General features: G+C 46.9%; 1 protein-coding gene across 1 annotated transcript; it reads right to left on the bottom strand.

Annotated features, from left to right (window-relative positions):
* Positions 1-1,400: 1,400 nt before the first annotated feature.
* CNMD (chondromodulin) lies at positions 1,401-17,287 on the bottom strand. Its single transcript, XM_065675822.1, has 7 exons — positions 17,212-17,287; positions 16,706-16,840; positions 14,179-14,319; positions 10,986-11,099; positions 8,171-8,324; positions 6,646-6,848; positions 1,401-3,283 (listed from the first exon to the last, which is right to left on the bottom strand). Exons 1-7 carry the CDS (start codon positions 17,281-17,283, stop codon positions 3,068-3,070), a joined length of 1,035 nt encoding a protein of 344 aa, XP_065531894.1. The 5' UTR covers positions 17,284-17,287; the 3' UTR covers positions 1,401-3,067.
* Between the last annotated feature and the right edge of the window lie 4,345 nt (positions 17,288-21,632).

Genomic DNA, 21,632 nt, shown 5'->3' with positions numbered 1-21,632 from the left:
CATTTCAGACTCATAGTGACAGGACAAGGGGTAAGGGGTTAAAACTTAAACAGGGGAAGTTTAGATTGGATATAAGGAAGAAATTCTTTCCTGTTAGGGTGGTGAGGCACTGGAATGGGTTGCCCAGGGAGGTTGTGAATGCTCCATCCCTAGTGGTGTTCAAGGCCAGGTTGGACAAAGCCTTGGGTGACATGGTTTAGTATGAGGTGTCCTTGCCCGTGGCAGGGGGGTTGGAACTAGATGATCTTAAGGTCCTTTCCAGCCCTAACTATTCTATGGTTCTATGATTCTGTGGTTTGGGTTTTTTGCACTGCATGGAACAAGTGGTTAGTCTTCACTGAAACTTCCTTAATTTATTCATGCTGCAGGAGAAATATCACCCCCCCCCAAACGGAGACGTGTTGTAACCTCTTTAGTCTCTAAGTATTATGTGATGGCAGTGGAAAATGCGTCTTCAACTCTTGTAGTAAATGCTGTGTGCAGTTGTGAATCGGATCACTGCAAATAGTTAGAACTGTAGCCTGAGCCACCACTGCAGGGAATATTGCTATGTCTTTTCATGCTGTTGGATCATTGGTTTTATTGTCATTCCTATGTTCCCTCAGAACATTGCCTTCGAAATTAGAAGCTGGGCTTAAATAAGGCTTTTTCAACCTTGCTGTAGCAAGAGATCTTTAATTTTTTTCCTTTGAATCCAATATGTAGGCAAATATGAATTTTGCTTGCTTGAAGCAATAGTTAGGGGAGGCATTTTATTGAATATCTTTCAGAAATGGGTAAATTGTGCCCTCTGTGTTATACTTGGGAAATATTGTAGTTCCGGCAATTTCACTAGGCACAGAGCGTGTAAGTAGTGTATCTGCTGCTCCTACAGTCACTGGGGCTTTCTTGACATGGTGCATGCAGAAGAGTCCTCAAGACATACATGCTGTATGTGACAGCTCAATGCATCCCTGAGTAGATGCTTTTACTACTTACAAGCTTTGTCACTGCCTATAGAAAACAACCGATTCAAGCTTTTGTTTAGGAAGAGTTAATTTTGTCAAGGACCCGTAGACATGGAAATCACCTACAAGATCCTTCCATCTTCAGAAGGAGATTTTGTTTGCTTTTTCACTGGGGGGGTGGGGGCTGTGGGCACGAAGAGGCAGGTCGTGGGTTGCCGCAAGATGGCCCAAGATGCAGAGGACAGCAGCAGTGTAGTTCATACAGGCAGTCACATTTCCTTCGCTTTGCCTTTAGTGTTTCACTTGCCAATCCCCTTGTTTTCCTCTCCAGGCAGTTCTTGAACACAGAATCGTAGAATCAATCGACTAGGTTAGAAAAGGCTGTTAAGATCATCAAATCCAACCGTTAACACTTTCTACATTGAAAAAAGCACAAAGCAGTCGCTGGTTTTTAATGTATTTGTTTAATCTGCAGTAAAAAAGAAAGGAAAACTTTTTCTAAGCGTATGAATGGCGGACTTCTAAAACAACATAATGATCAAGGTCATTTTCATTTTAAAAAAGCAGAAACTCAAATTTAACAGGCCTTGAAATCCCACTTTAAGAAGTTTTTAATTTAAATATTTCAAAGCAAGTCTGTTCTTCAGATTAAGGGTAGGTGAAGCTTCTATTAAAAAAAAAAAAAGGCTACAATAGAACAAAATACTGAATTCTATTCTCATCTTACTTAACACTTTGCTTTTTAGATATGCAGTTTAGCATCCCATATGAGGTTGCCTTTATTTTCTTTAAGCCATGATTATGTCAAATTAATTCCTCTTTTCTGTGTGTCACGCAGTGTTAATAACATTACTGGGTTTGCAACATCTGAAGAGTAGTTTAGTCATAAAAATGGAAGTGAACTTTAAGAAAAAATAGACAAGTCTGTTTATAAAGCCGATGTAGATGGCTCCATTAACTCAGTGGTAGGGTTCAAGATGTATACTATGCATGAGGGCAGTGTAATGCCTCTTACCAGTTTCTTTCAAGGCTAGGTACCTTAGGTCATTCCATCTTTGGGAGTGTTTCAGCTTACTACCTTCCTTAGAAGCTTAATATGTAAGAAGATCAATCCCAGTAATTGCAGTTTGCCTAAGCGAAAAGGGTGAGGTTGGAAATCCTCCCTTATTTTTCTTTCTATTTTCTTTCCTCCTTACTGGTAAGTAGTTATTCTTGTGGGTATTGGAGGTTAGCTTCAGCAAAGCCGAAGGAGCTAGCATGAATGGCTGTTATCCATGTGGAATAAAGAGGGTTTGAAATCTTGTGTCAGAAGTGTCGAGTTAAAGGATTTATAAATACAGTGGCCGTTGTCAATTCCAAGAGGCCTTGAGACTGTTTGGTCTGCAACTGCATGTAAATACTTCTGCTGTAGTAGCTGGATAGCAGATACTTGTTAGATGCTATGGTGGTATCATGGATACAAGATTCTTGATGCTGGGGCTTCTTTGATGTTGGGATGTGCGAAGGGTTTTGATTCCGTGGCCACGCACATTCCCTTCCGCAGCCCCTTTTCCTGCTGTTTGTTTCCGATTTGGCACAATGGGTGCTTTCCCGTGTCCCCCAGAGCAGCTTTGTGGGAAAGGTATGTTGTAATTGGTTTATAACCATTCATAATGACCTGGCAACTCGGTGTGAATGGCAACGGGGAGCAACTTAACGTGTGATTTATTTAAGTAAGCTACATGGATGAAAGGTACTCCCAAGTGTACAAGTCAAGCTAGTTGCCTAATTGGATGTAAATTTTCACTTGTAGCGTGGAAAGAAGAGGGGGTTTTGTTATGAATTTGGATTTATGAGCAAGCTTCTGGACTGCTAAACCAGTTTGTGAGCAAAGTTTAATACTTTTTGGGGGATGTTTTAGCGTTTGAATTCAGTAAAAGCGAGTATGCCCTTGTCGTTTGTAAAGCTAATGGAATATTAAGATTTTTATTTACAGTGTGAATATCTGACCTTGCTTTTGGTGCAGTAACACACACTTTGATTTTTAAAAGCCAGGATTGGTACTGCTGCTTTGGTTGTAGCCATTTACCAGTTTGTCATGGCATTCCTACTTATTTTGTCAAGGCTCTGCCTGCTTTTCCTCACACAACACCCATGATACGAGCAACCCACCAGCTGCAGGGCATGATGATTCGGCAGGCAGTACGGCAGCCTTGGTAGTTGTAAGGCCACGGGTAGTAGCCGAGGAGAGGCTCACAGATTCTCTGGCACTGCGTGTAACTTCGTCTGCATTCAATGCAGCACATGCCGAGGTGATCCAGCATGGGGTCAAAAGCCATGCCTTCACCTTCCAGTTGCTGAAATGTAAAATAGTAAACGTCATTTCAGTGCTCTCATTCTCAGAGCACGTAGAATACACTGATGCTCCTGTAAACCTTACAACGGGTAAAACCTGAACTCTCATTTCTGTTACAGTTAACAGCACTCCCACTAACTGCAGTAACTGACCACTGCATCTTGGTTTTTTTTCTCCTTTTTGTCTTGCTGCAGCAGTGTAGAATTGAGGCAATCACCTGTGTAAGATGGAAAGAACAACAGGGAGCTCTAATTCATTACTTTCTCTTCAACAGTCCTTGCAAAAAGTCCAGCAGCAGTAAACTCCTCCAAGTTTTAAATACTAGTGACGGAAGAGGTTTCAAGACAGTTATCTGGGTCTTTTAAGTAGATGACAGCATCTGAAGTTGTATGCTGTGGTTTTAATGTTTTAATTTTTGTATTTTAATGCTTTTTGCTGCAGTCTCAGGAAGCTGCTCAGTGTGATACTACCCTGCAGTCTTCTGAGGATTTCTCCCTTCTCTTTCAGTCTGCCTTTTTTCCACACTTGCCACATTTAGGCTCATTGCCCAGGGAAGTTGTGAATGCTCCATCCCTGGCAGTGTTCATGGCCCAGTTGGACGAAGCCTTGGGTGACATGGTTTAGTGGGAGGTGTCCCTGCCCATGGCAGGGGGATTGGAACTTGGTGATCTTAAGGTCCTTTCCAACCCTAACTGTTCTATGATTCTATGATTGTGGACAGTGAGAATTCTGCCTGCTCTGTTTTCTGACAGTAAGGAGCTACATAGAGCAAGGTATGCATAAAATATGTAAAAGCAGGCTCTTGCTACTGCCTTCATGAGAAAATGAACATGAGCCAGCTTCAGTGTGCGCTTGCAGCCCAGAAAGCCAACCGTATCCTGGGCTGCATCAAAAGGAGCGTGACCAGCAGGTTGAAGGAGGTGATCCTGCCCCTCTACTCTGCTCTTGTGAGACCTCACCTGGAGCATTGTGTGCAGTTCTGGTGTCCTCAACATAAAAAGGACATGGAACTGCTGGAACAAGTCCAGAGGAGGGCCACGAGGATGATCCGGGGACTGGAGCACCTCCCATATGAAGACAGGCTGAGGAAGTTGGGGCTGTTCAGCCTGGAGAAGAGAAGGCTGCGTGGAGACCTCATAGCAGCCTTCCAGTATCTGAAGGGGGCCTATAGGGATGCTGGGGAGGGACTCTTCATCAGGGACTGTAGTGACAGGACAAGGGGTAACGGGTTAAAACTTAAACAGGGGAAGTTTAGATTGGATATAAGGAAGAAATTCTTTCCTGTTAGAGTGGGGAGGCACTGGAAAGGGTTGCCCAGGGAGGTTGTGAGTGCTCCATCCCTGGAAGTGTTCAAGGCCAGGTTGGATGAAGCCTTGGGTGGCATGGTTTAGTGTGAGGTGTCCCTGCCCATGGCAGGGGGGTTGGAACTAGATGATCTTGAGGTCCTTTCCAACCCTAACTATTCTATGGTTCTATGATTCACCCTTCAAAATTCATTTCCTTGTTTCTGGGAGATACTCTGCTTTTTGAAACTCCATCCTTCTTTCCTTATTGGTGTTACTTCAAGAAAAGCAGCAGCAAAGAGCAAATGCTGAAGTGACACTTGGCCTTTTACCTGACCATTTTCCATTCAGAAAACTAGCAGCACACTGAAAAGGTGAGGTGCAGAAAGATGCTATCTCTTGTCTGGGCTTGTATAGGACACTAATGACAGCTCAGTGTTGTTCAGGCTCCCAGTAACCTGTTCCCAGCCCTGAGAGCAGAGAGGGTGTCATTTAATTGGTCAGGATTCATCATCCTCGAATCCAGGTACCTGCAGCATGAACTTCTACTCCTGAGCTCATCGTCCAGACTCTACTCATAGCGGGTGAAGAGAAATAGCTCTGGGGAGGATTAGTTTATCCTACAGGGATGACTTACAGTGTAATTAAAGATCCATTTGAATCAGATTAATTGGTCTATAGAGAGAGTTTGGATATAGGCATCTATGCAGTGACTAAAGGGGAGCCCCACCCTGAGGCTGAGAGGAGCCTGGTGACTGTATCTGACTGGACATTCTCAGCTTGGTCCAGGGCCTTATGGCTGGGGAACAGACCTGTGGTAGTTGTTCTGCCGCTGCCCTCCATAGACGGGACAGCTTGGACCCCGTGGACTTGATCATGTTAGCAGCTGTGAGAAGTTACATTCCAGTGCTGCTGCTGTTTCACTGACCTCGTGAGAGAGTCAATTGAGATCCGCTTTATTTGGAGTGATTAATTTAAGTTTAATTAAGGGATGTCAACTCGGCGGAATGCTGTCACACTATAATGATCTCCTGCTGTTGCATAAATGTCAAGTCAAAGCCGAGACTTACTTCCAAAGCAGGAGGCATTTATCTTGTGACAGTGTTGTATTAAAATGACTTACTCCTGCTGCACCAAATGGTGGGTGTAAATTGTCTGGCGCTGGTGCAGTAGACTGGAAGGTGCCTACTGTACAAACAGCTCTCCTGCAGCGTGGAAAAGGTGTTGGGACACAGTGGGGAGGCTTCTATGCTCCTTCTCTGCTGCTTTTTCTCAAAGAGCCAGGACGAGTTTTGCAGTAGTCATCTGCTGTTGCTGCCTATAAACATGCTCACAGCTGCGAATTGCTTGCTAGAACTGGGGTCATTTACCCTCATAGTGAAGAGGCTGAGAAAACAGATTTACCTGGCCTAACCCTAATCTCTTTGCAAATAGACTACTACTGCTTTCCTCTGTAGTAGTCACTTCTGATACTAATTTCTATTTGTGGGCAAAGTATTTTAGATGCGCCATCCATGAAGACATTCAGGGCCAGGCTGGATGTGGTTCTGGGCAACCTGATCTAGTTGAAGGTGTCCCTGCTCATTGCAGGGGGATTGGACTACATGACCTTTGAAGGTCCTTTACAACCCAAACTATTCCATGATTCTATGTTTCTGCCTGCTGGACTCTTTCTCTACATTGTCAGTAGAGATGGGGCTCAGCTATCTGATCAAGACCAGCTCTGGTTTGTTTTCAGAAGGTGTTATCCTTGTCAAGTCTCTCTAGTGCTGCTTCTGTATTGATCTGGCAACCCTGAAAAGCAACTTGGCATCAGCTTGCCTTAATCAAGCTTGGCGAGCTTGAGTGCTTGCCACCTGAAGCATGCATGCTTGTTTGAGACTGAAATCTAACGAAAACTAGGATGGAGGAAGGAGAGGAGGACCAAGGGAAGACTGTTTTCAGCTTCTTAGGTGTATTACAAGTCTGTAACAGGCGAAGACTGTGCAGATAAAAAAAAAGACAAACAAACTCCCCATCCATCAGTATAACCTGCCTACAACAGTCTCAGACTCTTAAAGATTACAGTGGAAATACTTACATTATAGGGGTTGTCTGGATTAAGTGTTTGATCGGTTTCTTGTTCCATTGGCCTCGTTTCATTAGACCGGTGATCAAGCTCTTGAGTCAGCTGCATGGTGGGTGACCTAGTGTTTACTTCTTCACTAGCAGCTTCCAAGTCTTCTGTGTCAAAGTTGGATTCTGACTGGCGTTTGTTTCTCTTAATTTCTCTCCTTTGGTTATCTGCAGAAATAATCACAAGATTATTATAATCATAAGATTAATCTTATCTTCAGCTTGTCCTTGTATTTATCAGCAAATTATCTCAGGTTTCAAGGATTTCTTTGAATAATAAAAAAGGGGACAGTGGGAAGCAGAGGGAAAAACGAAAGTATGTGGTGGCAGACTCAGTGAGCATTCCTATGGGAGCTGCTTGCCTTCCTGTGATGTATCTGTAGCCGGTATCTGTCTGAAGGGGGATGAGATTGCCTTTTTTTCCCCTTTCTTCCTTCCCTTGAGGCAAAGCAGACTGGAGGAGACTTGTGGTTGCTTTTTTACCCACCCTCTGGTCACTGATATTGACTCAGCAGTGGTTGCCAGCACTCGCAAGTCCAGTCATAAGCACCTCAAGTTTTTTTGAGGTGCTTTTGTGACAGACTAGTGCCTTGCTCCCAAGGGCACCTGGTGAACCTGGTGGAAACAGCTTCTGGACAGCAATGACACTGCTGTCTTGTTGACCAGTGACATATGCAGGGTTATGAGAAAAGTGGAAAATATGGGCAGTTTAGATCCACAGGTGCTCTCAAATGTCATGCTTCCCCCCCACCTCAAGTATTCTAATGCTAACTGGACCAAGGAAGAGTAAATCTTTTCAAGCCTTCTCCTCTCCTCCCAAGGTCTGGAAGTCACCTGGAGAAGGTGCCTTCTCCCTGGTGACTCCTGAGCACCTTTGCTAAGCTCAGCTCTGGGTGATGGGAGCACTTCAGTCCTGGGACTGGCCCCCAGAACCTCATAGACATTATCCACCAGTTGCCTAGCTAAAGCGTCTCCTCCTACTCCCCTGAAGTCCTGAAGCAGGCTTGGAAACAGGACAGTCTGTGGTCCCACATTAGGAACTTGATATTCCCCAGCTGTTGGCCTGAACAGAGTTCCTGCTACTTGGTGTCAGCTGCCTAAACATTTGGGGGGCTAGTTTAAGCTGTTGTCTCATCCCTCCTTGGGGGTTGGACTGGATGATCTCCAGAGGTCCCTTCCAACCCTAACAATTCTGTGATTCTGTAGAAATACGCTGAACTCTCTGGTAATGTTTCATCTTCTAGTAAGTCATCCATGTGGGCTATATAAATTATCTGAGGAATACAAGTATTAAAAACATCTAATAAGTGTGAATAAACTCCAAACATGTAATTTCAGCCCTCACCCATGAGGGCTTGAGAAAACAGGGTGGGCAAGGGAGGAAGGGATCCTTGTTTCCCATATGTGCAAGTCTCTGTGGCAAACCCAATTTGGGGAAGGTGTTTAGATACCGGGAGGGATAACACATTTTTCAAATAAAGAAGTGTTACCTTTGGGATATGTTGGTCGCAGCCAGAAAATTGGAAGATCCCCACAAAGCTCTAAAATTTTAGGGCTTAGGAAGCTGTTATGCTTGATAGGCTCGTCTGCAGCCACCCAGATAAGGGAGTTTTCGTCAAATCTCACAGGCATGATTTCATCTTCCTGCAAATAGAAGGGCATAAATCCTTTGCTGCTCAGTGAACAGTCATGTGCCTGCTTGCTGCTGATTCTTGAGCATCAACCTGTATAATCATCCTCTGCAGCTAATACCGAGCATCCTTGTATCTCAGGAGTGTGAACTGATTGTACTGAGCCACAGCCTGAGTAAAGGTTGCCACCACTGAAATGAATGGCAAAACTACTGTCAGCTTTGCTAGAGCTAAGATTTCACTCATCTGTCTTGGAAAGTTTTTGCCCTATGTACAAGGACTGGGTGTCAAAAAGCGTTCAGCCCAAAGCACCGGGTTTTCAGGTGGTAGAAACTGTGCAAAGCAGCAATGAAATATGCCAGCTAAAAACAAGCCCCTCATCTTTTACCATGCCCCATTCTCATTTGATGTACTCCCAAGATAGATTTATGATAGGGAGGGGGGCAAAAATCTTATTCGGAAGTTTTAGAATGGATTATAGCTTGAGAACTGCTCCAGCTTCCATTTTTAAGTCAACGTTGTCAGTATGATTAAAGGTCTTGTTTGGTAAAAGCAATTCAATTGACCAAAAGCTTCAAGTGTGGGTTAAAGGAGCCTGCCTTTTTGAAGTGCACCCTGCAGGTTTTTGGTTCATATCTTCAAAGTAATGTAGGAAAATGCCAGTGATTGATTCTTTAAAGTTGTTAGTTCAAAGTATTATTTTACATAAAATGTGTAAGTATTTTATAGCAACAGTGAAATATTAAAAGAAACCCAACTTTTCAGTCATGGAAACCGGTATGATTTCAAAGTTAAAATTCTAAATTGCTTCCCTAAACCTCATCAAAACTTGTTATATAACTGACTAGATCAATTTATTCTGTCGAGCTGTTGTTCTTTAGTGTGTTTATTGATTCCTTTTGTAGGTCTCAAGTCATTTAAGTTCACTATCCAATCTGTCTAGTGAGAAGTGCTCTTTATTTATGTTCTCCCACTTAAGCTTTTATCAGCATCAGAAATATATGAATCTAGTTTTCAGAAATAAAAATATCCTTTGTTTCTGTTTGAGATGATCCTGGCTTGTGAGCAGCCAGAGTTTTGGGTAGCTATGAAAGCTTATTTTAATCAACTGTTTCTGTAGGCAGTGTTGGTTATGATACATGTTGTAAGAAAACGGCATATGCATACTTTCTCCTAAATACATGAATACCAGAGAGGGGACTTGCTCTAGAAAAACAAATACTAGTTTGCCATTCCCATCATACATCTAATCTGGAAAATCAAGCAACAGGGAAAGGTTAACATCCCAACAAGTAGCACTTAGTTGGCTGCTTGTTCTGGCTTTGGCGCGTGCAGTTTATTGCAGAGGTTATGTGGCTGATGCATCTTTAGATCAGATGTACAGAAAGTAGGGCAAGGAAACAGGTTTACTGTTGCCAGGTAGAAGGTTTGAAATACCTTTGTGACTATTTAAGGATAATGTCTTCAGGGCTGTGACTTCATCCTTACAAAAAGATGACAAACTGAAACAGTGACTTCAGGCAGTAGTGCTAACGAAGTCAAGAAGCCCAGCCTTGCTTTAGAATAAGGCAATGCAGGAAACATGTGGGCCCCTGCCTGGAGTTTGGGTAAGATTTCTTCCCAATCATGGAAAAACACCAACTTTAGGGGGCTTTGTAACAAATTGCTGGTGCCTTGGTGCTTAGCTTTAGAGAGACCTTTCCCCCCTGGCATTTTAAAGTGGATGTTCAGTAGTCACAGCACCACTGCAGGTAGGTGCAGACTTCATGGTGCCCGTCCCCCAGCTAACTGTATCTGCTTTTGTTTTGTCAGGAGTGGAGCAAACCCAGGGAAAGGGGTTATGGTTCTCTTGTGCTCTCCTGCCAGTGACTGAGACCCTGCCAGCATCCAGGCTTAGCTGTAATGAAGTGATTAGAACCACTCTTGTGTGAGCAATGGGCTTGGGGGTCCAAGATCTGGGAAACTCAGCCTATGTGCATCTAAAGCAATAGGCTTTTTTGACTAGTATGTGGCAAGGAGAGGTTTTGGTGGCATCTGGGTGAGGGCTGCAGCTTTTGTGGTGATTGCAGTGCAGATTTCATGAAATTTAGTTAACACCATGCTCTAAAATGAGATCTGATGGCATCTAGAGAAGGCAAATTCTTCATTTTTTCTAACTATTATTTCTTCTGAATTTTTGAATATTTTCTGAATTTTTGCAATAATATTTTCCACAATTCACCTTTATTTACTGTTCTAGAGGACTTGAGGGATGGAGTCCCTGCTTTGCTCAAGAGTGCTGGTAGAGATCTGGTATCTACCACAATCCTTCCTTGTATCGACTAAAGCAGCTGCTTCTTCCATGCTCTCCCAGCCTTGTGCACAGCCTGATCTCAGGCAGACGCTGTTGTCACTGAGGTCTCCTATGGACCTGGTAGAAACCGGTCTGTGGCTTCCCCCACTCACTAATCTGCAGCCTCTCGCGATGCCTTGGGCACAATGATGTGTCTGACATCAGTCTTGCTTTTCGTACCTTTCAGGAACCCCTTGCAAACAGTCAGTGAACCCTCAACTACCCCACCCTACCCTTAACAGCCCTACCACTATCCACAGTGGCTTTCAGATGTCATCATTATATGTATTTACATGATACTTTAAGACCCTCTCTATACAAAGATTTGAATAAACCCCTTACCAGCTCAGATGAGAGGCTTGCTTTAGTCATAGCATCAACTTCGGGGACGTGCGCTTTTGGCTGAGCTTTGATGTAACATTTTTCTCCTTCAGCAAAGCGGATCCCAGTTATGCCCTGTGAAAGCAGAAGGCAGGGGGGTTGTGCACAGCCCTCTAGCTCCCCACCGCCCCCAAAGAAGCATTCAAGCACTGCTAAAATTCCCACTGAGTTTTTAGTCTGAAGGTTGAATCTGACTTAAGCCCAGATGCAGTAGAAGGCTCATCCGTCGCCATTTCAGTTTTATGACTTTAGTCAAATGGGGCTAGAAGTTTTCGCTTGATTTCTGGAAGATGGGGGTGTTTTATGTAAGTGCTTCCATGCCCGCTGTAGGCTACTTGGAGTAGTTCTGTTAAAGCATTAGTTGACACGCTTTGAACTGTAACTTTAACACCTACCGTAGGCAGCCTCAAATTGTGTTAGCTGGTGGTGCAGTACCCTGATGACACAGATTTACAGGAATGTGGGGGAAGCTTGGTCCAATTTATACACATAAGTGGCTGTGACAGCAAGGGGAAGCTCATGATGGGGAATTTGGTGCAGAAATCTGTGTGTGGGACTTCCTTCATCTGGCCTATGAGGGTGAAATGCAGTTGCCTAAGCCTAGATGAAAGTCTAGTTTTAAGCAAGAGAAGGGTATCGCAGCAGCTCCAGAGGGCTGCAATTCTTCTGCGAGTCCAGGGTTGTACCTCCCAGCCCTGTACCAGCACTTTGAGCATCAACTCTCTTGTCTGTGGTTTCTGTATTTCTGCTGTAGGTTTTTAGGTACCCATAAAAGAGCTCTTTTGTGTTATGAAATTGGATGCCTCGTTGTCAATGGCAAAACTACTGTTTTTCCTGGGGTTGCACAAGCTCCATTCAACCAGCTAAATATTATTATCTAGTGCCATTTGAGGAGTGCTTCTTTTCTGTGCAGCCTCTATCTGCCAGAACAGGGTGGCATAGATGTCATTGTGACCCTGCATCTTACCTGCCTCCTACAGGCATCCTGGATGCCATAGGCTTCTAGTGCAGCTTGAGATGAATGCTACTGAGGCACCTGAGTCTCATCCTGTGTGCCTGCAAGTCCTGTACGGCTGGGCAGACACCCATCAAAACAAAATGACTAATCCTAAAGCAGTGAGAAAGGAAATGTCTGTGTAGGGATGGAAGCACGAGGGAATGAGACTTCGTGGTACACTGAGTATGCGAAGAGTATCCTAATACTGCTAAATCCCAGTCTCCACTGACCATGCAATGATTCAAGTGATGCAGGTCAATCCAAAGCTGCTAATGTCTGTAACTTGGCTGCTGGAGGCCCATCTCTCCAATTTCTTTCTCCTTTATGTGCATTCTTGGCTCAAAACCCAACTGGCAGCATCCTTCTGCTCTCTCCCATTGAGCCTGCCTCTGGCCTGCTGTAATTACAAGCAGCACCATCCTTGGGATGGTGGCGTTGGCTGGTTGGTGTTGGGAGCTGATTTCTGACCTGGTCATGGCAGGCAGCAGTTTACCAGCAGCAAGCATGGTGGCAGTATCATAGAATTGCAGAATGGTTTGGGCTGGAAAGGACCTTAAAGCTCATCCAGTTCCAACCCCCCTGCCATGGGCAGGGACACCTTCCACTAAACCAGGTTGCTCAAAGCCTCATCCAGCCTGGGGACCAATTCGGCATAACTGCAGTGGGCTGGTGCTTTTGTGCAGATGTGGAATGGTGAAGGCAACTGAGAAGAGCTGGTTGTGGGTGTTATCCAGATGCTAATAATGTTGCTATGGTGATGTTAATGGGAGTTTCATAAAGGCTGAAATGCAGCTGTTGGGAAAGTCGGGGTCCTGGGTCTCCTGGCATGGATTTGTTTGTACTTGCTGAGAAGCCAAGGACCTGAATTTCCTCACCTTTCTAGAGTCAGCAAGGAGAAGGTGGCTGCTCCAGAAGCCCTGGGTAACACTTCCTAGCAGCAGCATCTTTATTTTAGGTGCTGCTTTGACTTACAGAGGACTTCACACTGATCTTAACTGAAGTTGAGTGCTTCACACATAAGAATACTAATTGCAGGATCTGGGCTCTGTAAATAGGTTTCTGCAACATCAATAGATGTGCCTTTAGTAGCTCAGGAGTGGTGCAGCTCAGTAAACCACCCTATTGCAGATGTTGAGCTCTGCTGAGATTTGGCATCTGTTAGTCCAGGCTCTGCACTGAGCAGCCATAGCCAAGTTGCTGGAGTACCCAAATGTGTTTGCAATCAGCCCAAGTGTCCCAGCACCATGTGCTTGGTGCGTGGATGCATAAGCTATGCCTCCATCCTCTCCCCTAGGGATGAACCCAGGCCAAGCTGTGGAGAGCAGCTCTCATCCTTTATCTTGGACAAGAGGAAGCTGCCTAGGTCCAGCACTGCATGGTGGTTTCTCCTTGGTATTTACTTGACTTATTGTGTTGACCTTATTCTCCTAAAATCGTGATGTTTTAGGGAGGGGGAGGTGGGTTTTCCTGTTCAAATAGTATGAAATGCCTAAATGGGGGCCTACAAGGAAGCTGGAGAGGGACATTTTACAAGGGCATGTAGGGATAGGACAGGAAGTAGTGACTTTAAACTGAAAGAGGATAGATTTAGATTAGGCATTAGGAAGAAGTTCTTCCCTGTGAGGGTGGTGAGACACTGGCACAGATTGCCCAGAGAAGCTGTGGCTGCCCCATCCCTGGCGGTGTTCAAGGACAGGTTGGATGGGGCTTTGAGCAACCTGGTCTAGTGGAAGGTGTCCCTGCCCATGGCAGGGGGTTGGAATTAAGTGGTCATGAAGGTCCCTTTCAACCCAAACCATTCTGTGATTATGTGAAATCCCGCAAGGGCTGTCACAGCTGCCAGAACGTTTTGCTATCAAGGCCCCGAAGGCACATGTAGTTCAGTGGTTTGAAAATGCAGAGTATTAGGTGGAGCCAACCCTGATAAAGCCTAATCCATGGTGCTTACTGGAGTAGGACCTGGCACAGCCTATCCGCAGAGGCATGTAGACTTTGTTTTGAAGGAAACTGCCTGTCTTGCTGTGAAAGCAAGCTGCAAGAGCAAGGATGTTTGTGTGGGTAGCTAGGGGCTGGAACCTGAGACTGACGGGGCAGATAAGTCAGGGCAGGTCCAGTGCTGGAGCATGTTATGTGAAGGATGAGGGTGGTGGTACTTACAATCTGAAAATCATGAACTTCGACAGCTTCTTCACTCCCACTTCCCGTTTTGAATGTCTCTAAATTGTTTCCAGCATCAATTTCCATTGATCCATCTTGTACTTTTCCATTAATGCTCATAGTGTAGTGAACATTGTACACCTGGAATCAATAACAGAGCAGCAGCGCACATCAGTAATTGCTTATTGCCTTCCTCCTACACCAGGTGATGGGTCAGACTGACTGTCTCAGCTCCTAACTTGTATTTCTGTAGGTATTTGATAGCCCTCCATCAGCCACCACCACACTGCTGCAACACCTCACCCTTGGGGCAGGCTGTCAGTGGAGCAGGTTGCTCAGAGATGGTGCAGTCTCTTCCTTGGAAGTTCTCAAGGCCTGACTGGACAAGCCCTGAGCAACCAGCTCTGACCCCACAGCAGTCCCTGCTCTGAGCAGCAGGTGGGACTAGAGACCTCCTGAGGTCCCTCCAGGGAGTTTTACTTCAAAACCAGTGTGGGTTGAGTCCACATCCCAGCTTGCTCCAACTTAAAAACCTTCTTCTAGGTCCTATTTTAGGAATTTCTGCTTATGCTGACATGATTCCCGAAGGCGAACAGCAAGGCGAACAGCAGCATCCCACTCCGAAAGAGTCCAAACCCTGTTTATCTCTTAGGATGTTCTGCTGAGGCGCAGGAAAACAGGTTGCTCTTGAATATGAACATGCTTCCCAGCTTGTAATGGATGTGAACGTTGTTTAAATTGGATGTGAAGTTGTATAGACTCGTATTTTCCTTGTCAGCACATTTGCTCTTATCCCATTTTCAATGAGGGAAGCTGCAGCGTGGTTTGTATTTGCAGGAGGGCCACAGTCTGCAGAGAGGGTTTGCAATTCTCTCGTGCAGCCCTGCTGAAAGTGCTGCACAAGCAGTTTGCTCTCGGCCTTAAAACAGCCTCACAGCATTTTAATGAAAAATTTACACTGACAGCCAGAGACAAATTTCTTCTTCTCTTACCTTCGCCCAGGAAAGTCTGAGGTGCTAAAGAGTTATGGTTCCTCAGTTAAGCAGATTCAGCCCCATATTTTCCTCCTCTGTCTAGGACTCCTGTTGGATGTGGTCCATAAAACCAGGCCAATGTGCATGGCTTTGCCTGCCAGGGGCTGAGCTAGGGCTGAGACTTTGTTATCCCTGTTAGTTATGGGAGAATGTAAAGATTTAAAGTAAAGATAACTTTTAAATTGCCTCAATGCTGTTATGAATGACCCTAGATGTAATCTTTACGGTTGCTTCCCAAACATTTGCAAGTCCAATGTCACCTTCTGAGTTTGAAAGCAGCTTGGAAAAGTAGCCCTAAGCTCTCCCAGTGTCTTCACCTGGAGATCAACTTTGACAGTTAATGACAATGAAGCACGTGCCACATTTTGCAAAGCAGAATTTAGATGATGGGAGCGGTAAAAAGAAGGAAATCTTGTCTTGTACTTGTTAAATGCAGCTGCTTGGTCAGAGCTGAATCTGCCATCCCTCTCCCTCCCTATGTATCCATTTCCATCCTTCTCCACTCATAAGCCTCAAGAAGCTGACGGCTCTTAGAGAGCATCCTGAAGGTCAGCATGCTGTCATTTTGGTTTCTTTCTGATTGCCTGCGTTATCCCTCTCTGTAGGGAACCTCTAGGGATCTTGTAGGGAACCTCTGCTCTGGCTGCCAGGATCCTCACAAAGGTCTTCCTGAGGAAACCAGTACATGGGTGGAGGTGGTACAAAACCCCTTCCAAAATAAATTCAAAGATCCCAATCACACTTATGGAGCAGGTTACATTCACGTGTGCACCGGCGTGTTTGAAATACGATTTCAACAACCATCTGACATGAACAGAAACCAAAGTTTATATATTAACATGTTCTAACATGCTGAAGTTTGGGACTTAAGCCGATTGGCAGCTTCTCAGTTTTGTTCTTTGCTCGTGGAGTTTAGCGTGTTCGCCACAAAATGTAAGTAATAAAACTTACCACGACTTTACAAACTGCTCTGCAGCTGCTAACAGTAAATGCCTGTGTGCGCGCACAGTCATGCAAACCACCGAAGCCAAATAAAGGTGCCTGTTAAGGGTTTAAATATAGCATGACATACTTGAGGGGCCAGGTAGGACCTGGACCAAGAATGCAGAAGATGTGAAAAAGGAATTTACACATGTCAATGCTGGTTTTGTCCTCAGAGCTGGAGTGTGCCCAGGCTGCGAAGCCCTGGGGACGTGTTGGGGTTTGAGTTCGCTGTGGATTTGCAAGCAGAAATCAATGTAACGTCTGTGTTCTCAAAGATACGTTTCATATTCATTAAGAAATGTGCTTCCAGGAGGCTCCATGCAAAGAACCAGTGATGATAATGTTGTGTTGGGTTGTGTTGGGTTGGGTTTTCGGAAAGCATGTTAAAAACGTAAAGATCTGCTTAAAGGCCCCTTTATCGACCCCTCAGGAAGCGTTCCCAGGCTGTGCTGCTCCCGCACACGCAACCAGCAGCCCCGTCCCGACGCGGGCTGCGCTGCCGGGCTCACCTGCCGCTCCGTGGCTTTCCAGAAGTAGAAGGCGCCGATGGCCCCGGCCAGGAGGAGGAGAGCTCCGGCGATAAGCACAGCGGCCCCCGCCTTCAGCAGCCGCCCCGGCCCGGGGGCCACAGCCGCCGCGTACGCCTAAGGAGAATGCGCGGGTGGGTGCGGGCAGGGACCCATCCTGCACTACCCCCTTCCGCCGCGTCCCGGCCCTGACCGTACCCGACCCATCCTGATCCGACCCGATTACAATCCGTTCGGTCCTGATCCGATCTGACCCGACCCTTTTTTCCCCATCCCGTCCTGTTCCGTCCCATTCTGTGCCGTCCCGACCTGCTCGGTGCCGTTCCGTCCAAATCCATCTAGACCCGTTTTGTCCCGGTCGATCCGTCCCGTCCTCACCCGACCCGACCCGACTCGACTCGTTTTGTCCCAGTCCGACCCGACCCGGGTCGCCCCGTCCCCCATCCCGTCCCGTCCCGTCCCGCGCGGTGCTGCCCGGCAGCACTCACGGGTGGCAGGCACTGCTCCACATCGTCAGGCCCCACTCGGGCGATGGGCACCTTCTCGGAGCCCTCTGCCATGGCTGCTGCGGGAGGGAGAGCTGCACCGGCCCCGCTCCCGCTCCCGGCCTCAGCCCCGTCGGGGGGCAGCACCGCCCCTGCCCGCCCCGGCCCCGGCCCGACCGGGAGGGCAGCACCGCCCCCTGCCCGGCACAAGGAGCCCCTTGAGCTGCCCGGCAGCCGTAGGAGCCTGACACCCCGTTCCCCACAAAACACCTTCGCGGCTGTCTCCAGCTTTGGAGGCACGGGGATTCGGGGGTGCAGCGGACAGGCGTCCCTGCACACCATTGCAGAGAGGAGAGGTGCCCCTACAGACGGACAGCAGTTGTAAAAAGCAGCTTTTAAAACAGAACAGCGTTTTGATGCTTCTTCATGCTTGCTGCAGGAATCCACAGGCACGGGAGCTGACGCCGCTGTTGGGTGGCAGCTCTGTGAAACACCCCCATGCATGGCACCAGCAAAAAGCTCAGCTCCCCACCCTTTACCAGCCTGGCAAGCAGGGCAGCCAGCCCAGGCCTGGGACAGGCTCAGTGGGAGCAAGGCTGGGGTGGTGATTTGGTCTTTTCATAGAATTAGAGAATGGTTTAGGTTGGAAGGGACCTTAAAGCTCACCCAATTCCAAACCCCCTGCCGTGGGCAGGGACACCTTCCACTAGAGCAGGCTGCTCCAAGCCCCGTCCAACCTGGCCTTGAACACTGCCAGGGATGGGGCAGCCACAGCTTCTCTGGGCACCCTGTGCCAGTGCCTCACCACCCTCATAGTAAATGATTTCTTCCTAATGTCTTCCTAATGTTTCTAAATCTTCCCTGTTTAGAAAGGTCATGGTTACCTTGCAAACTGATCTCTGAAGTGGACACATCCCTGGAATTTCTTCTGTTTCCTGTCACTCACGATGCTCAGTTGGGTTTTTGAGTATGCTAGGATCACAGGAAATTCAGGTTGGCAGGAGCGTTCATCTGCATCTGTTTGCTCATTCTAGTGTTGTATATGGAAAGCTTTTAAGGGCTTGAAATGGCTACATGTGTCTGTGTGTCTGTCTCTGTATCAGTATCTGCGTTTCCTTCCTGCACTGTACTGATGTCCTGCCTGTACATACATGCACACACATGTGCCTGTGTGTGCAGTCTTTGATGCTGAAAAATGAACAGTGCTGGACTCCTTCGGGGCTGACACTGTCAAATACAGAGCACAGGAGCCTTCATAAGGCTGGAACTGAAGGATTAAACAGAAAGACCATGAAGGAGGGATGTCTGGGTTGTGCCTTGCCCTGCTTGCTCTGTCACCTAGGCAGCCCACGGCACTGGAGGGCACGGCTGTTAAACTGGAGAGCCCTTGACACATGGGGAGCCATCTCATGCTTGAGCAGTGCCTACGCTAACCAGTGCCTACACCAGCCAGCGCCTACACCAGCCAGCGCCTATGCTGACCAGTGCCTATGCTAACCAGCTCCGACACAGCAGTGTTTTTCTTTCAAAGCGTGCATCTGTTTATACTTCTCTTCCATTTTGCTCGCCTGGCAGGTTGATGTCCCCTGGCTCAGTTGTTGCACATTACAGACATATCCCCCCATCTGGGATGGTGACAGCAGAGGCCAGCTGACGACCCCATCCCACCACAGCTCATCCCAGCCCTGTGTATTCTCGATTTCCTACATCTGCCTCTCCTCTGCACCCATAACTGCAAAAATCTTCCTTGTTTTCAATATCTAAATTCTCTCACTGATGTGCCCAGTAGCTTAAAACCCATCATCAAGCAGCACAAAAGCAGAGAAAACTCAGGCCCCTCTGATCACCTTGTGTCTGCTTGCTTGGGGACCGAATCCCAGAGACACGATCCCCATCTTCCTTCCCTTCAACCCAAATTCATCCTTTCTGTCTATAGCTGTCGTTAATGATCAGACCTGAAACACAAATTGAGTGGGCATAGTTGCTGCCAAAAATAAACACAATCACAGCTCATTAAATCAAAAGTGAAGCCTCCTGTGCAACTTCCTAAACTAGGGCATATTCTAGCCCACTCTGGAATGACAGGTTGGGGCTAATAATAAGATTATGATCCTCTTCATTAGCAAGTATTTTGTTACACCAAAAATCTCGTGAATGGATATGTCTATCTTGGCAAAATGTGAGAATCCCAGCCTTTGATCTCAAACCTCCATTTAGCATCGCTGCTTTAAAAAGACAGATTTATTTTAAGGCCCCTGTGCTCATCTTCCATGGGAAAAAGTGCCAGGGAGGCAACGCTTGCCTGGGAAGAGCAGCTGCTTGTTGGGGTTCAGCTTGTTTGAGCTGCATCCCTGCGACTGACATGGGGGAGCCGCTGTCCCCCCACACTGGTACCTGACTGTGTGACACCTCCTCCCCTGGGGTGTGAACGGAAGGGCAGAGGGAGACTGCGATGTTTTGACTGGAGAAAGAGTGGCTGAGCGTGCAGTGTTGGGGAGGAGCGTTAGCAAAAGCACTGCACATCAGTGCAAGGGTGAATAGATGTATTTAACACACCGATGCTGAATATTCAAGGGTACCTTCCCCCCAGGTGCTGCATGGTGAAGTGCAGTATCAGCCCCTGCACACAGGGGCTAGGGGGTTCACCCCACCGTACTGGTGGTGCAGTGGTGGCCCTGGCACATTTTAACTTGGACAGACTCCCACAATCCCAAGCAACGGTGACAGCCATGAGCAGATCCGCACGGATGGGTGCCTGACTGCTGGTCCTGGGCTAGGGTGTGAGATGGATCCTGCTCATGTAGGTTCCTTTGGGATGGAGGCATTCTGCCCAAACCCTGGGTGAGAAGCTGTGCAGCGTTTTCTCCTCAAGCCAAGGTGCAAATCCCCTGAGTAATCCTCTAAATGTGTTTTTGTCATGCAGGGAACAATCCCAGATGTATTTATTTATTTTCCCCCAGTGCAGAGCATCGCTGCCTCTTCTTGCCTTCCACAGGCAGAGGAGGAGCAGCAGGAAATTTCAAGCAGGCAGAGGGGAAAGAAAACGTTCCCATCACCCAGTTTGAAGATTGCCACCTCCAGTTAACCCCTATGCTCATGCTCTGCCTTTTGTGTGGGCAGGGATCTGTTTCCCTTGGAGTGCGCGGGGAGTTGCATCTTGTGCATTTGATTGATTGGGTGACATGGGATAAACCGGGGGGGGGTTTAGGCAGAAGCAAACCCATACAAGCAGTTCAGCATTCAGCAGCCCCAGACACTGGCTGCGGAGTGCAAAGACAAGTGCGACAGCCAGTGTTTGCAGGGCTTAGGGCACAAAAACGTGACTTGCCTTTCACCGGCTGAATTCTTCATTTGCAATAAAGATGAGGATGATACTAGTGTCTGAGCTCAGCCTCCTCTCCAAATAACATGTGTGTGCTCAGCTGGATTAAGCTAACTTCGGAGACTGGAAGTCATAATAACAGTCTTTTACAGGACAGCCTTTCTGCTTGTCTAATACTATTATGCTCTGTGCTGAAAAGCATTCCAGAGTACTTGGAGTGCTACGCTGGCTCTGAGGTTGCTTAGCAGATAGTACCGGCTTGTCTCAAGGAAGCACATTTTCTCACTCTTTTTCAGCTTAAAAGAGAAGTTGAGAAGTGGAAATATTAAAAGTGAGGAGGATTTGGTCATGCTGTGTGCCTTTCTGCAAGTTTCTTCTGGTGCCTTGTGAGCTTTATCTTCATTTCCTGTGTCTCAAATGGTTATTTGAACTCTGTGGTGGCCGGAACAGAAATCCGTGAGGACTACTGACACCGGGCACCTGATTCTCCACTGCTTTTCCATGGGTTTACACTACCGTGACACCATAAGCTGATTCAGGTCCCACTTACTTGAAGTCTCTTCAAAATAACCAAAGTCCTCTGGGGAAAAGGTCCTCCTAGAAAGCAAATCTTGGCATTGGTATTGTGGCTGCGCACCAGGTGCCCATGAAAGCCTCTCTGTCACTGCCCTCAGCTGGACAGGGCGGGGAAAACATAATGAAAGGCTCGCAGGCAGGGAGAGCTCACTCACCGGTTGCTGTCACAAGCAAAACAGACTCAACTTGGGGACATTAGTTCAATATATAACCAATTAAATCAGAGTAGGACAATGAGAAATAGAAACCAAATCTTAAACTATTTACCCCCCAAGCCTTCCCTTCTTCCTAGTATTAAATTTACTCACCAATGCTCCATCTTCTCCACACCAGGGGGACAAGGAATGGGGGCTGTGGTCAGTGCATCACACGCTGTCTCTGCCGCTCCTTCCTCCTGAGGATGTATGTCATCACCACAGCTCTCATGTCTGTAGTGGCCCTGGACATTGTGGTGCCCCTAGGATGCTTGCTTTTCCTCCTCTGCTGCCTTGCCCTGTATGAGGAGTGTGCTGACTCCATCCTCCCT

The sequence above is a fragment of the Lathamus discolor genome, chromosome 4, assembly GCF_037157495.1.
Source record: "Lathamus discolor isolate bLatDis1 chromosome 4, bLatDis1.hap1, whole genome shotgun sequence".
Taxonomy (NCBI): Eukaryota; Metazoa; Chordata; class Aves; order Psittaciformes; family Psittacidae; genus Lathamus; species Lathamus discolor.
Note: the sequence above shows the minus strand (reverse complement) of the source record. Positions and strands in the feature narration are given on the sequence as shown.